Below are 14,699 nucleotides of genomic sequence, written 5' to 3' on the forward strand. Positions count from 1 at the left end.
GAGTTGATTCTAGATAAAAAGAAAAATAGCTATTAAAGTCAATCTTGAGACAACTGGAAAAATTCGAACATGCATCACATGACATATTTTAGAAGGTGTGATTATATTATGTTTATTTATAGGAAGATAAAGCAAATATGAAAAACTGTTAGCTTTTAAACTGGGTGAGAGTTGGTAAATGCATGTTCATTCTCCTTTTCAATTTTCTTGAATGTTTAGAAGTTTTCATAATGACAGGATGGAGAAGTTTAGTGGGAAGGTTTTCTCTCTCTTACCCTTTTGATAATTTTTTTTAAAAGATTTTATTTATTTATTCATGAGAGACACAGACTGAGAGAAAGGCAGAGACACAGGCAGAGGGAGAAGCAGGCTCCATGCAGGAAGCACGATGCAGAACTCGATCCCGGGACTCCAGGATCGCGCCCCGGGCTGAAGGCAGGCACTAAACCGCTGAGCCACCCAGGGATCTCCTTTGATAATTTCTAGGAAATGTTGAATTCTAAGAATATAGGGTATATTACAGAATACCTGATATTTGGATGTAACTGCAAACTGCATCATACCCTTTTCTACTTCTTCAGCAACTAGCTATATTCTCAATATATATTTACACTAATTCCAGAATATTCCAGCACTAATTTCCTGATGCAACTTAGTAATGAAGTTGTCTCACATGTTCTTTATTTTTTTGGTTTATTTGGTAATCTCTACACCCAATGTGGGGCTTGAATTCACGACCCCAAGATCAAGAGCTGTGTTCTCTCCTGACTGAGCCAGCCAGGCACCCCCATATTCCTTATATTCTATGATAATTTATTCAGAATCAGCTATGTGAAGTTCAATAGTAGATGGGTGGTGATTGGATGCTAAGTTGACTACCAATATAGATTCTTTCATAAGAATTCACTAACAGTTATACTATTATCACTAGAAGAACAGTAGCTAATCTTTAGTTGCCAAATAATCTTGCAAAGGTTTACAGGTAGGGGCACCTGGGTAACTCAGTGGTTGGGCATCTGCCTTTGGCTCAGGTCGTGATCCTGTGGTCCTGGATTCAAGTCCTGAATCGGGCTCCTCACAGGGAACCTGCCTCTCCCTATGTCTCTGCCTCTTTCTTTGTGTTGAATAAATAAATAAAATCTTAAAAAAAAAAAACCCAAGGGTTTACAAGTATTAATCCTTACAAAAACACTGTTAGATAGGTATTAACTTCACCATTTTACAACTGAGGCACAAAGCTAATAAGTATATTGTTGAATATCTTGAAGATGATGATAGGCTAAGTATGTGCTGTGACTAAAGGCTTTCCTTCAGTTGTACAACCAATAGAGTAAGAAATTCTGTGTGAATCTGCTAACATTCAACAGGAACTGAGTGATTTTAGAAGTCTTATATATTCAATAGATTAAGACACCTGGTATGAAATCTTTTATGCCAAATAAGTTGTAAGAATGACCCCCCCAGAAAAGGGTTTCCTAAACATTTTCCCCTAGTATTGATATTCTATGAAGAGTGGAGTAAAAGAAAAAGTACTGTTTTTTTAAAACACTTTTAGGGATCCCTGGGTGGCGCAGCGGTTTGGCGCCTGCCTTTGGCCCAGGGCGCGATCCTGGAGACCTGGGATCGAATCCCACGTCGGGCTCCCGGTGCATGGAGCCTGCTTCTCCCTCTGCCTGTGCCTGTGCCTGTGCCTCTCTCTCTCTCTCTCTCTCTCTCTGTGACTATCACAAATAAATAAAAATTAAAAAAAAAACACTTTTATAATAACTCCGTAAGGCTATGAGTTCTCAGATTTGATAGTGGCAGAATATTGGGCTTCATACATTTCTTACCTTTTGAGAGTTTTTCACCATTATAAATTCTCTGATGCTCAATAAGGAATAAACAAAATCTAAAGGCATGCCCACATTCTTTACATTCAGAGTTTCTCCTTATATTCACTGATGTTCATTTTATCTAAAGGCCTTCTCACATCACTCCTCACTTCATAGGACTGGTTTCTTAGCATTGTGAAATATCTGATGCTCTGTAAGAATTTGATGAAGTTGAAAGGCCTTTCCATATACTTTCAATTCAGAATTTCTCCTTAGTATGCATTTTTGATGTTGATTAAATGTTGAACTCCATCTACAGGCATTCTCACATTCCTTACATTTATTTGTAGGGTTTCTCTTTAGTGTGTATGCTCTGATGTTGGTTAAGTTGAATTCTGTCTAAAGGCCTGCCACATTTCTTACATTCCTAGGGCTTCTTACCAGTATGAATACTGTGATGACTTTTAAGGTGTGAATGCAATCTAAAGGCTTTTCTACATTCCTTACATTCATAAGATTTCTCATCTTTATGAATTTTTTATGTCAACTAAGCTGTTCATGCAATATAAATGATTTTTCACATTCCTTACATTCATAGGGCTTTTCATAAATATGAATTTTCTGGTATACTCTAAAGTATCTCAAAGAACTGAAGGTCTTCCCACAGTCCTGACATTTATAGGGTTTCCCACCAAAATGAGTATTCTGGTATATTTTAAGGTCTTTGACAAAACTAAAAGCTTTCCTACATTCTTTACTTTTATAGGGTTTCACAGTTCTATGAGTTTTTGATGTTGAGTAAGATGCTAATGTATTCTAAAGGCCTTCCAACATTCCTTACACTCATAGGGTTTTTTGCCAGTATTTTTTTGGTGGACTCTTACATACCTGCCCAAACTAAAAGTCTTTCATTCATAGGATTTCTCACCAGTATTCTAAGATCTCTGCCAAAACTGAAAGCCTTCCCACATTCTAGATATTTATAAATTTTCAGATGTTGAGTTGTCCCTGAAGCCTAAAGGCCTTCCCACATTCCTTAGATGTATAAGTCTTCTCACCAGTGTGAATTCTCTAATGTTTGATTAGGTCTGAGCCCTAATTAAAGATATTTCTACATTCCTTACATTCATAATATTTCTGTGAGTAGATATATATTCATGGATGATTTTCAATTGGCTGAAATCTTCTTGAGGCTCTTGTTTCTCAATCTTGATTTTGTTCTTCTGCTACTTTAGATAATGGAACCTTCAATATCAGGCATTTTACTTCTTTATCTTCTGTTTGTATAAGTTTATTTCAAAAATGTTCTCTTCTGGAGATAATGTCTTTGTATCACACCTGGCCTCCAAACCTGAAAAGAAAAAGAACGAGAAAACAAACAAATGTTGTTCTCCCATTCCAGTGAGGAGATAAGTGATATAAACTGTAAAAAAGTAAAACTGTAGGGGTGCCAGGGTGCCTCAGTCAGTTAAACATCTGACTCTTGATTTTGGCTCAGGTCATGATCTCAGAGTTGTGAAATCGATCCCTACATCAAGTTCTGCACTCAGCACTGAGCTTATCTCAAGCCAGTATCCTTTTAACCTTACAAATCCCTTTAAGGCTCTAAATCATGATACATCATTTCCTACTTCTTGGAATTTCCCATAAGGTGTTTCATCTCTGTGACCCTCTGATACAGCTCTTTGTAGGACTGGGCTCCCTCTCATTCTCCAGGATTCAAGATTAAAAGTCATTTCTTCAGAAAAGCTGTATGATCAGAACCTACCTAATTCCAAGTCCATTATTCTCTATTCTAGTATCTTTTGCTTTAATCTTATTTCACTTTGAACTTATTTGCTTTGATCTTATATGTATTTCCATTACATATTCATTACTTTCCTAATTTGTTAATCCATTTATTTTGTTTTTCTTTCTTTCTTATTTATTTATTTTTTCATTTAGGCTCCAGGCCCAGAGTGGAGCCCAATGAGAGGCCCCAAACTCAGGACCTTGAGATCAAGACCTGAGCCAAAATCAAGAGTTGATGCTTAAATGACTGAGCCTGTTAGGTGCCCCTCCACTTATTTTCGTTGATTTCTGTAACCTCAAACTTACTATGATTAAATCTAATTCCACTTTATTCACAACTAAGAAACAAGGGGTGGGGTGGCTAGCTGGCTCAGTTAGTGGAACATGCAGTTCTTGATCTCCAGGTTGTGAGTTCGAGCCCCACATTGAGTTTAGAGATTACTTAAAAATAAAATCTTTAAAAAAATAAATAAATAAATAAAATAAAATCTTTAAAAAAGAAAGAAAAAGAAGAAAGAAAGAAAGAAAGAAAGAAAGAAAGAGAAAGAAAGAAAGAAAGAAAAGAAAGAGAGAGAGAGAGAAAGAAAGAAAGAAAGAAAGAAAGAAAGAAAGAAAGAAAGAAAGAAAGAAAGAAAGAGAAAGAAAGAAAGAAAGAAAGAAAGAAAGAAAGCTAGCTAGCTGGCTGAGGGTACATAATTGTTTAACTATAGAATAACTTAACCACTAGATTTAAGAAAGAAAAATAAGGATAAAGGTAGATAATACAAAGATTACATTGAGGAAGTTATTTTGATGCTTATTAAAATACTCTTTAAAGTAATCATGCAGTAGTTACTATGTGCGGCTCATTGCCTATAATCTCTCACATCTTCCATTATAACTGGCTCATCTTTTTCCTGCAGTGATTAAATACATGTTTTCTGGCATCACTTTCCTTTCAGATGGAAATGAGGTTGATCCAAACAAACACAGTTAAATGTACAAATAGAAAAGGTGACTGTGGTCTTCTATTGTATTTACCCTTAAGTATAAAGGTACCTCTACCACTGTTGACCATTCCCTCCTATGGCTGCTCCTCTTTGTCCCCTATTTCAATAAGGCAATAGGATGTTTACCTTCATATTCACTTTTAGTATTACACATCTACCCAAAGATGACCAGTCTTTTTTGTTCAGTGGAACTTTTGGTCAGGTGCTTTCATCTATTTCTTCATAGTCAAAGCTAACCAGTACTGTATTTCCCAGCAAAGTATCTTAATGATTATTCACGTACTGTAATAGGTAATATAGTAGGTATATCCAAAGTAGGTCTTGCCATGCTAAAATCAAAGGCTATGTTCTTTCTGAAAGTAGTAGGGAACAATCTATTTCCTTCTCTTTTCTAGGTTTTTATGGTTGCCTTCATTCTCTGGCTCATGACCCTTCCTCCTTCTTCAATGCCAGCAGCATAGCATCTTGAAATCTCTCTACCATGCTTCCATTATCACATCTCCTCTGACTCTCTTGCCTTCCTCTTTCTAAGAATCCTTTGGGCCTACCTGGATAACCTAGGATAATTTCCCCACATTAAAATCCTTAACTTTTTTTTTTTTTAAGATTTTATTTATTTATTCATGAGAGACACAGAAAGAGAGAGAGAGAGGCAGAGACACAGGCAGAGAGAGAAGCAGGCTCCATGCAGGGAGCCCAACATGGGACTCGATCCTGGGTCTCCAGGATCACACCCTGGGCTGAAGGCAGCGCTAAACTGCTGAGCCACCGGGAGATTACCCCAAAATCCTTAACTTAATCACATCTACAGAGTCTCTTTGCCTGTGAGGTTCTGGGGATTAGGACGTGAACGTTTTGGGCCATTACTCTATGGTGTGTCCCAGTTGGATTTTTTTGAAATAAAAGGATGGTTTATATGATTAACTGAAGAATCACAATTCTTTGCTAAATGTTCAAAAAGCATGTAAGAAATTCAAAACCTAGGGATCCCTGGGTGGCGCAGCGGTTCGGCGCCTGCCTTTGGCCCTGGGCGCGATCCTGGAGACCCGGGATCGAATCCCACGTCGGGCTCCCGGTGCATGGAGCCTGCTTCTCCCTCTGCCTATGTCTCTGCCTCTCTCTCTCTCTCTGTGTGACTATCATAAATAAATAAAAATTAAAAAAAAAAAGAAAAGAAATTCAAAACCTAATATATATTTTTTAAATTCCATAAAGTAGGAATTGTTATATAGATATATTGTAGTCTAAAAATCAGGAACCGGGATCCCTGGGTGGCGCAGCGGTTTGGCGCCTGCCTTTGGCCCAGGGCGCGATCCTGGAGACCCGGGATCGAGTCCCACGTCGGGCTCCCGGTGCATGGAGCCTGCTTCTCCCTCTGCCTGTGTCTCTGCCTCTCTCTCTCTCTCTCTCTCTGTGACTATCATGAATAAATAAATAAAATCTTTAAAAAAAAATAAATAAATAAAAAAATAAAAATCAGGAACCTTTTGAACAGTATCATTTACAATAGCCAATATATGGGAGCAGCCCAAGTGTTCACTGATTGATGAACAGATAAAGATGTGATATATATGTACAATGGAATATTATTCAGCAATAAAAAGAATGAAATCTTGCCATTTACAACGACATAGATGGATCTAAAGAGTATAATGCTAAGTGAAGTAAACCAGAGAAAGGCAAGTACAATAATTTCACTCATTTTTTTATTGTTTTTTCTTTTTCTTTTTTTTTAAGATTTTATTTATTTATTCACGAGAGACACTGGGGCGGGGGGGGGCAAAGACACAGGCAGAGGGAGAAGCAGGCTCTATGCAGGAAGCCCAAGCCCAATGGGACTTGATCCAGGGACTCCAGGATCACGCCCTGGGCTGAAGGCACGCACTTAACCACTGAGCTACCCAAGCGTCCCTGCAGATATTGTTTTACAGAAGTCTAATATATATTAACATGTCACATCAGTTCATTAGGACAAAGATTTTTAAATATGTGGTATTTAAAACAAACACACAGGGTACCTGGCTAGCTCAGTCAGAAGAGTGTGTGACTCTTGATCTCAGGGCTGTAAGTTTGAGCCCCATGTTGGGTGTAGAGATTACTTAAAGAAATAAACTTAAAAAAATAAAACACAAACACAAGAACAGAAAACTAAGAAAACTACAAGCCAAAACATGAAAGAGTGCTACAGCAAAAGGGGACTCACCCCTGGTGTTCCAAGCTCAAAGTTTGTCAGAATAAGTAATAGAGGGACTCCTGGGTGGCTCAGTGGTTGAGCATCTGCCTTTGGCTCAGGGCATGATTCTGGGATCTGGGATCAAGTCCCACATCCAGGTCCTTGCATGGAACCTGCTTCTCCCTCGGCCTATGTCTCTGCCTCTCTCCCTCTTTCTGTGTCTCTCATGAATAAATAAATAAAATCTTTTTTTTTTTTTAAAGAATAAGAAATAGTAAAGAAGGCATAATAAACAACTGGTGTTTATTTGGGTGGGGAAAGGGTATAAAGCCAAAAGCAGCATATGGACTGAATGTATACATCATGTCCTAGAGACTAGAGTGTTTATGTTCAGGGGAAAGCAAGTGGTGTGGGAACTTAGATGTGATTCACAGGTCAGTTGCTGGGAATGACCTAGAAAGAAAGGGGAACACCCACATCCACAACCATACTTCTCCCCTGTATCTCACAAAAACAGGTCAGCTTCAAGTTCATTTTTCCAATCAGACTACAAAGAAATCAAACTGATTTCTAAAAAATTGTTACAGGATTAAGACCAGAATTTTAGAATATGCTTAAATAGTACCCTCAGTAGATATAAGGAATTAACAAATCTAGAAAATGGAATCACTTAGATATATAAATTTTAATTTATATCACTGAAACAGGGATCCCTGGGTGGCGCAGCGGTTTGGCGCCTGCCTTTGGCCCAGGGCGCGATCCTGGAGACCCGGGATCGAATCCCACGTCGGGCTCCCGGTGCATGGAGCCTGCTTCTCCCTCTGCCTGTGTCTCTGCGCCTCTCTCTCTCTCTCTATCATAAATAAATAAAAAAAAAAAAAATAAAAAAAAAACATTTATATCACTGAAACAAAAGTTCAGTAGCTGGCCTGAATTGCAAGAAGAAGTACACAGCAGAAAAGGCAAGTCAAGCCACAATAAAATAGAGAAACAGCACCAGAATGCAGCAGAAAGTACAGACACCAAACAATGTAGAATAAAATCTGACATTCAGCAGTTTTTAATTTTTTGGAGGTCATATATCTATTTAAGACCATATTCACTATAACCCCTTACTCAGAAAAATGTACACACTTAGACACATATGTGTGGTTATGGGCACTGAAGTCCCAAAGTTTGTCAAAGGATCACATCTCCAGGATAACAATATACATTTAATAGATTTTAATGTTAATAGAAAAAATAGGGAGAAGACTATGTTCTCCCCCTCATAAAAAAGGAAGTTTCTAAAATTAATGAAGGACCAAAATGCTCAGATTAAATTAGACCCATCATATGGTCAGAAGGAAAATACCGTATCTCTAATTTTGAGTTGCACATTTGTTTGAATTTTAACATCTCTGAAATTGAGTTTCACAAATAATGACATAGCCCAGTTTAATTAGTGATTTAGTTATTTTTTTAAGAGTTTACTTATTTATTAGAGAGCGATAGAGTGACAGAGATAGCGAGAAAGAGCATGACCCAGGAGGAGAGGTAGAAGTAGGCTCCCTGCTAAGCAGGGAAGCTGATGCAGGAGCTCAATCCCAGGACCCTGGGATTATGACACGAACTAAAGGCAGACACTTAACCAACCCCCTCTGGGACCGATTGATTGATTTTTATTTTAATTAAATAAATTAATTAATGGTATTAATTATTAATTAATAATAAATATAAATTAATAATAAATTAATTAATGGTAGAATTACAATCAATGGTGTATTAAATTCAATCACATGTATTTTTTCATAAGTTTACTAAGCCTTTTCTTCTTTCATTTTATAAAATATTTATTTATTTATTTATTTATTTTAAAGATTTATTTATTTATTTATGATAGACAGAGAGAGAGAGAGAGAAAGAGGCAGAGACACAGGAGGAGGGAGAAACAGGCTCCATGCCGGGAGCCCGACGCGGGACTCGATCCTGGGACTCCAGGATCGCGCCTTGGGCCAAAGGCAGGCACTAAACCGCTGAGCCACCCAGGGATCCCCTAAAATATTTATTTATTTGAAAAAGAGAGAGCATGGCTGGGGGAGGAGCAGACTCCCTGCTGAGCACGGAGCCCAAAGCGAGGGTTGATCCTAGGACCAGGAGATCACAACCTGAGCCCAAGTCAGATGCTCAACCAACTGAGCCACCCAGGCACCCCAATTCAATCACATATATTAGATTAAAAAAATAAATAAACAAGAAAATTCTTAGAATTCAGAACCTGAAAGATGAACATTAAAGTTGTGAATGTTTCAAAAAGAAAAGCAGTATGCTTACAGGAGAATAAGAATCAGATTAATCAGACTTTCATCAGTGGCAAGTACATGAGGAAAACTGTCTAAATCTTTAAATTAGAGGAAAATAATTTTGTATTTAGAACCCCATACTTTGAAAAACAGAAGGAGAGTCCAAGCAGAATAAAGAAATCTCTGAATGCTGACAGAAAATGGATATCCAACTTTTAACCAAAAATTAAACATCTGGGGATACCTAGGTGACTCAGTGGTTGAGCATCTGCCTTCAGCTCAGGTTGTGATCTTGGGGTCCTGGGATCAAGTCCTGCATCAGGCTCCCTGCAGTGAGCCTGCTTCTCCCTCTACCTATGTCTCTGCCTCTGTGTGCCTCTCATGAATAAATAAATACTTTAAAAAATTAGATATCTGAAGCAGAAAAACATGAGCCATAAACCAGAAAAATATCAGTTCATAGAAACAGATGCAAGAGGCAGAAACAGAGTATAGAAACAGCAAAGATGTCAAAAATAGTTACTATAAATAATAATTAAGTCAGAAATCTGTAATAAAAACATTTGAAAAATCTCCAAAATGACTGATATACAAATAGTATATTTCTGAAGAATCCATAGGTTAAAGAAGAAATCATGAGTTAAAATTAAAACTTTTGACCCATTAAAGAAAGTATGGCCTACTAAAATTTATGAGAGGCAACTGAATAAAATTATAAATAGAAATAGAGATTTCTAGCTTCAAATTCCTGTTATAAAATTTTAAAAGTTGCCAAAATCAATGATCTAAGAAAGAAACCGTTTAAAAAGTGCATATTAAACCCAAAGCAGATAAAATAATAAAGAGTGGAAATTAAGAGAAAAGTAGAGGTATAGAGAAAATCAATTTAAAAACTAAGTGGTTCTATAGGAAGAAACCAAAAATTTGAACAGGCCCATAACCAGCAAAGAACTGAATCAGTAATCAAAAAATCTCCCAACAAACAAAAGTTCAGGGCCCAATGGCTTCCCAGGGGAGTTCTACCAAACATTTAAAGAAGAATTAATAGCTGTTCTTCTCAAACTGTTCCAGAAAATAGAAATGGAAGGAAAACTTCCAAACTTATTCTACTAAGCCAGCATTACCTTGATTGCAAAACCAAAGTCCCCACTAAAAAGGAGAATTACAAGCCAATATCCCTGATAAGCATGGATGGAAAAATTCTCAATAAAACAAAATGGAAAGACAGTGGGAATAATTACTTTTTCTCTTAATAGATCTTGTACAATGGATCTCAATCCATAAAGGCCCCATTTCAATTTATATTGGGCTATATCAGTCATTTTAATGGCTTGAGGCAGATTCACAAGATCCCATTTGGGAAGGCGAACACTAAGGCAAAAGTTTTAGTTTTTTTTAAAGATTTATTTATTCCTGATAGACACACAGAGAGAGGCAGAGACATAGAGGGAGAAACAGGCTTGCAGGGAGCCCGATGCGGGACTAGATCCCCAGACATGCCCTGCGGGACTAGATCCCCAGGATCCCGATGCGGGACTAGATCCCCAGGATCATGCCCTGATCTGAAGGCAGATACCCAACTACTGAGCCACCCAGGTGTCCCTAAAAGTTTTAGTTTTATTCTAATGGCCCACAAGACTGGTTAGAGCATATATCCCAATAATGGAAAATCCAAAGGAGGTGTGAAATATGACCACTGGAAAATTAGCCAAAGTTATGGTGCCAATAAGGTAAGGTGGACTTCTTTGCCTTTTTTTTTTTTAAGATTTTATTTATTTATTCATGAAAGAGAACAGAGAGAGAGAGAGAGAGAGAGAGAGGCAGAGACACAGGCAGAGGGAGAAGCAGGCTCCCTGCAGGGAGCCCGATGTGGGACTCGATCCCAGGTCTCCAGAATCATGCCCTGGGCGGAAGGCAGGTGCTAAACCGCTGAGCCACCCGGGCTGCCCAACTTCTTTGCCTTTAATCTTATGTCTAGTAATGCCTCAAAGAACACAGCGTGTTCCTCCATGAAACTTGAAGTTTCTGGGGATCCCTATGATTTGGAAACATCCAAAAAAAGGCTATAAATGAAAAAAAAGCTAACAATGGTAACACACTATGTGATGACCAATGGACCACCATGGTTGTACAGGGTCGATTGTCAGTGGGTGATGACTGAGGTCCCAGAGGCATGCTATATCCCTATAAGGTTAGGGTGGTTGCCTTAGGGTTAGGTCAATGGGGTTAGGGAATGGGGCAGAGGGTCCTACACCTGAGGAAACTGAGTTGGGGCAAAGAGATTGGATGCTCCGTAAGTTTGTTACAGAAGAATCTGGAACTCCTTGGGGGTCTTACTGAGGTGAGATAATTGGAAAAGACCAGATTACAGTGTTACCAATACTAGGCCTTTTGGTGAGGGTTCTGCAGTTGTAGAGGACAGTCCTGGAAACTCCTGAAATGGGGACTTACTTCAATAGTAGGATCCGTTAATAAGTGTCTGTGCCAAGAGGACACCATAGGTGTTTTCCCATATAATCCTGAGGATCAGGATCTTTGTTGTGATAGAGGCATGGGCAGCAGCAGAGGAAATATTTAAAAAGTCTTGGTCAGCCATCTGCTCTTAAGAGTACCGACTTCAGCAAACCACAGGACTGCTTTTTCACTAATGACTGCTCTTTCACAAGCAACCAGCTGATGGATGCATATATTGAAGAGGTTATCAGTTTTTTCTTTGAGCTTTTCTATAAAACTGGGGCCAACGCCTGGCTGAGACACACAACCTGCAGTCACAGGCTGAGTCATTCCTCTGACCTACAGTTTATGATGGAACTAAGACACACAATTCTAATATACAAACAGATTTTCCAGGCCAAGACAACAACCCAGAACTACTTTAAGGAGGGCCCCAATGCTGTAAGCCCAACCCTAAACACCAATTATCAAAACTTCTGACTTGGGTTGATTAAATCTATATAATAGAAGCTCTGGAGGACTGAGTTAATGCAGCAGAGCAGCACAGCTCAAAGCACAACCTTGCCAGCAAGCAGCAGAGTCCTCTCCCACACCATTTAGTGTGTACTATTTAGTCAGCTAAGAGTAAGAGAAGAAAGAACTCAAAGGAGTAGTAGTTATAGCCTAGGGATTGTCCTGCCAGCTGCACAAATTAATTCATGGTCACTGTATACACGAAGAGATTTTGAGAGTTTGTTACTCACAAGAGACTCCTGGGCAGAGCAGGGCCTGCACAAGCAGGTCTGCAGTAGCTTGAGCAAAGCAGAAAGAATAGGGTGGCTTTTATAATAAATGAGGTGGAACTGGATGTAAGCTGGAATTTGCAAAATTTAAACTTCCTTCCCACTGGCTCAAAAGAAGAGGTGCATACAGGCTTTCTTATCAGCCTTCCAGATATGGGGCCAAAGTAGGTAGGGAAGATGAAGCTTAAAAGAAGTCAGTGGTCGGGACCCCTGGGTGGCTCAGCAGTTGAGTGTCTGCCTCCAGCTCAGGGCGTGATCCTGGAGTAGGGATCAGGGATTGAGTCCCACATCAGGCTCCCTGCAGGGAGCCTGCTTCTCCCTCTGCCTATGTTTCTGCCTCTGTGTGTGTGTCTCTCTTATAAATAAATAAATAAATAAAATCTTTAAAACAAAAAAAGAAGAAGTCCATGGTCAAACATCAAAACTCTCTATTACAAATATATCATCAGTACCAACAGTTTACCAATTAGTAAATTTAAGCACAGAGAAGTTAAATAATTTGCCCAGTGTCACATGAATAATACATGAAAAGCAAAGAGTGCCTTTCTCATTCACCACATTCTCTAGTATGAATCTGTATAATTTCAATAAGGTTTGAGTCATGATAGAAAACCCTTTTACATTCATTATTTTTTCAGTATTAAATTCTGATGCTGAATAAACTGAGTATCAGGTAAAAGGAATCACCACATCCACTGTATTTTACTATAGAATTAAATGTAATGATCTATGGCAAATAAATGATAAGTAAAGGGCTTCTACATTAATTATGTCAGATTATGAATTCTCTGATGTTGAGTAAGGTGTGCAGACTGTCTAAAGGCCTTCCCACATTCCTTGCATTTATAAGGTTTTTTTCACAGTATGAATTTGCTGATGCTAAGTTGTAAGGCACAAATAAAGGCGTTCCACAGTGTGCACGTCATTGGATTTCTCACCAGTATGAATCTGGTGATGTTGAAAAGGTTGGGAACCACAAATAAAGGCCTTCCCACATTTCTTTACATTCACAGTGTTTCATACCATGATAAATTCTATAGTGTTCAGTAAGTTGTCAGCCACGAAGAAAGGCCTTCCCACACTCCCTACATTGATAAGGTTTTCTCACCAGTATGAAGTCACTGATGTTGACCAAGTTGTGAATGTACTCTAAAGGCCTTCCTGCATTCCTTACAACCATAGGATTTCTCATCTGAATGAATTCTCTGATGTTGAATAAGATGTTAGCCACGAATAAAAGCTTGTCCACATTCCTTACATTCATAGTGTTTCTCACCAGTAAGAGTAGCACTCTTGATGTTCAGTAAGGAAAAATTACTAAAGACCTTCCCATATCCCCTACATTTATAGGGTTTCTCACCAATAATTCCTTGCTGTAGCATAAGTCCTGAGCCATAAATAAAGGCCTTCACACATTCTGTGAATTTAGAGTTTATTTCCAGGATAAATTCTCTGATGTAGAGTAAGAGATGTCTGCAAGCTGAAAGTTGGTGTTTTTTCATAAGTCATTAATGCTTGCTCCAAATATCCCTCCTGACTTATTTCTTCCTTCTCAAACTGGCCTTTGCATTCCCAGTCATCTCTGATACTGGAGCCCACAAGGCTATGACTTTTTTCCATTATCATCCATTGGGATGATGTTACTCCATAGATTTCTCTTTGCAGAAACAATGTTTTGGTCTTACATCTGAATTCCAGGTGTTAAAGATAACCAGAAAGTAAATATATGGTGTTTCCTCATTGGGGAGAAATTAAACTTCTATGGTAAAAGAGGGGGGGGGACTGAAAATAAAATCCATAAGAAGTGAAGATGGTATACATGGCTTTCGATTTTTTTAAAAGATTTTATTCATTCATTCATGAGAGACAGAGAGAGAGAGAGAGGCAGAGACACACGCAGAGCGAGAAGCAGGCTCCACGCAGGGAGCCCGACGTGGGACTCGATCCCGGGTCTCCAGAATCACACCCTGGGCTGCAGGCAGCGTTAAACTGCTGGGCCACCAGGGCTGCCCTGGCTTTCAATTTTTAAAAAATATTTTATTTACTTATTCATGAGAGACATAGAGAGAGAGGCAGAGAAATAGGGGGAGAAGCAGGCTCCCTGTGGCGAGCCTGATGTGGGACTCAATCCCAGGACCCTGGACCACCACCTGAGCCAAAGGCAGACGCTGAACCACTGAGCCACCCAGATGCCCCACATGGCTTTCAATTTTAAAAAGAAGTCAAGAGCATAAAGATTTAAGAAAGATGAGGGTGGTTATTAGGTAAACAGGTTAAGTCAGTAGTATCTAAATTTAGATATAGAGCAGAATCACCTGAATAGTCAGTCTATTTAAAAATTAAATGTCGGGATCCCTGGGTGGCGCAGTGGTTTGGCGCCTGCCTTTGGCCCAGGGCGCGATCCTGGAGACCCG

The 14,699-nt window shown here is 38.9% G+C and overlaps 1 protein-coding gene across 2 annotated transcripts in view; it reads right to left on the reverse strand.

Annotated features, from left to right (window-relative positions):
- LOC144321923 (zinc finger protein 525-like) overlaps nt 1-14,699 on the reverse strand; it is a 55,373-nt gene that overhangs the window by 11,371 nt on the left and 29,303 nt on the right. The window contains exon 5 of one of the 2 annotated variants that reach the window (XR_013387516.1): nt 2,939-3,165. Coding sequence is in view for 1 of the 2 variants with exons in the window: in XM_077911298.1 (XP_077767424.1) it covers nt 3,106-3,165 (60 nt within the window). In the remaining variant the exon portion in view is untranslated. Of the gene's footprint in view, nt 1-2,550; nt 3,166-14,699 lie in introns of those variants that run through there. The other variant, XM_077911298.1, reaches the window with a different exon arrangement.

Source organism: Canis aureus, chromosome 1 (assembly GCF_053574225.1).
Source record: "Canis aureus isolate CA01 chromosome 1, VMU_Caureus_v.1.0, whole genome shotgun sequence".
Lineage (NCBI taxonomy): Eukaryota > Metazoa > Chordata > Mammalia > Carnivora > Canidae > Canis > Canis aureus.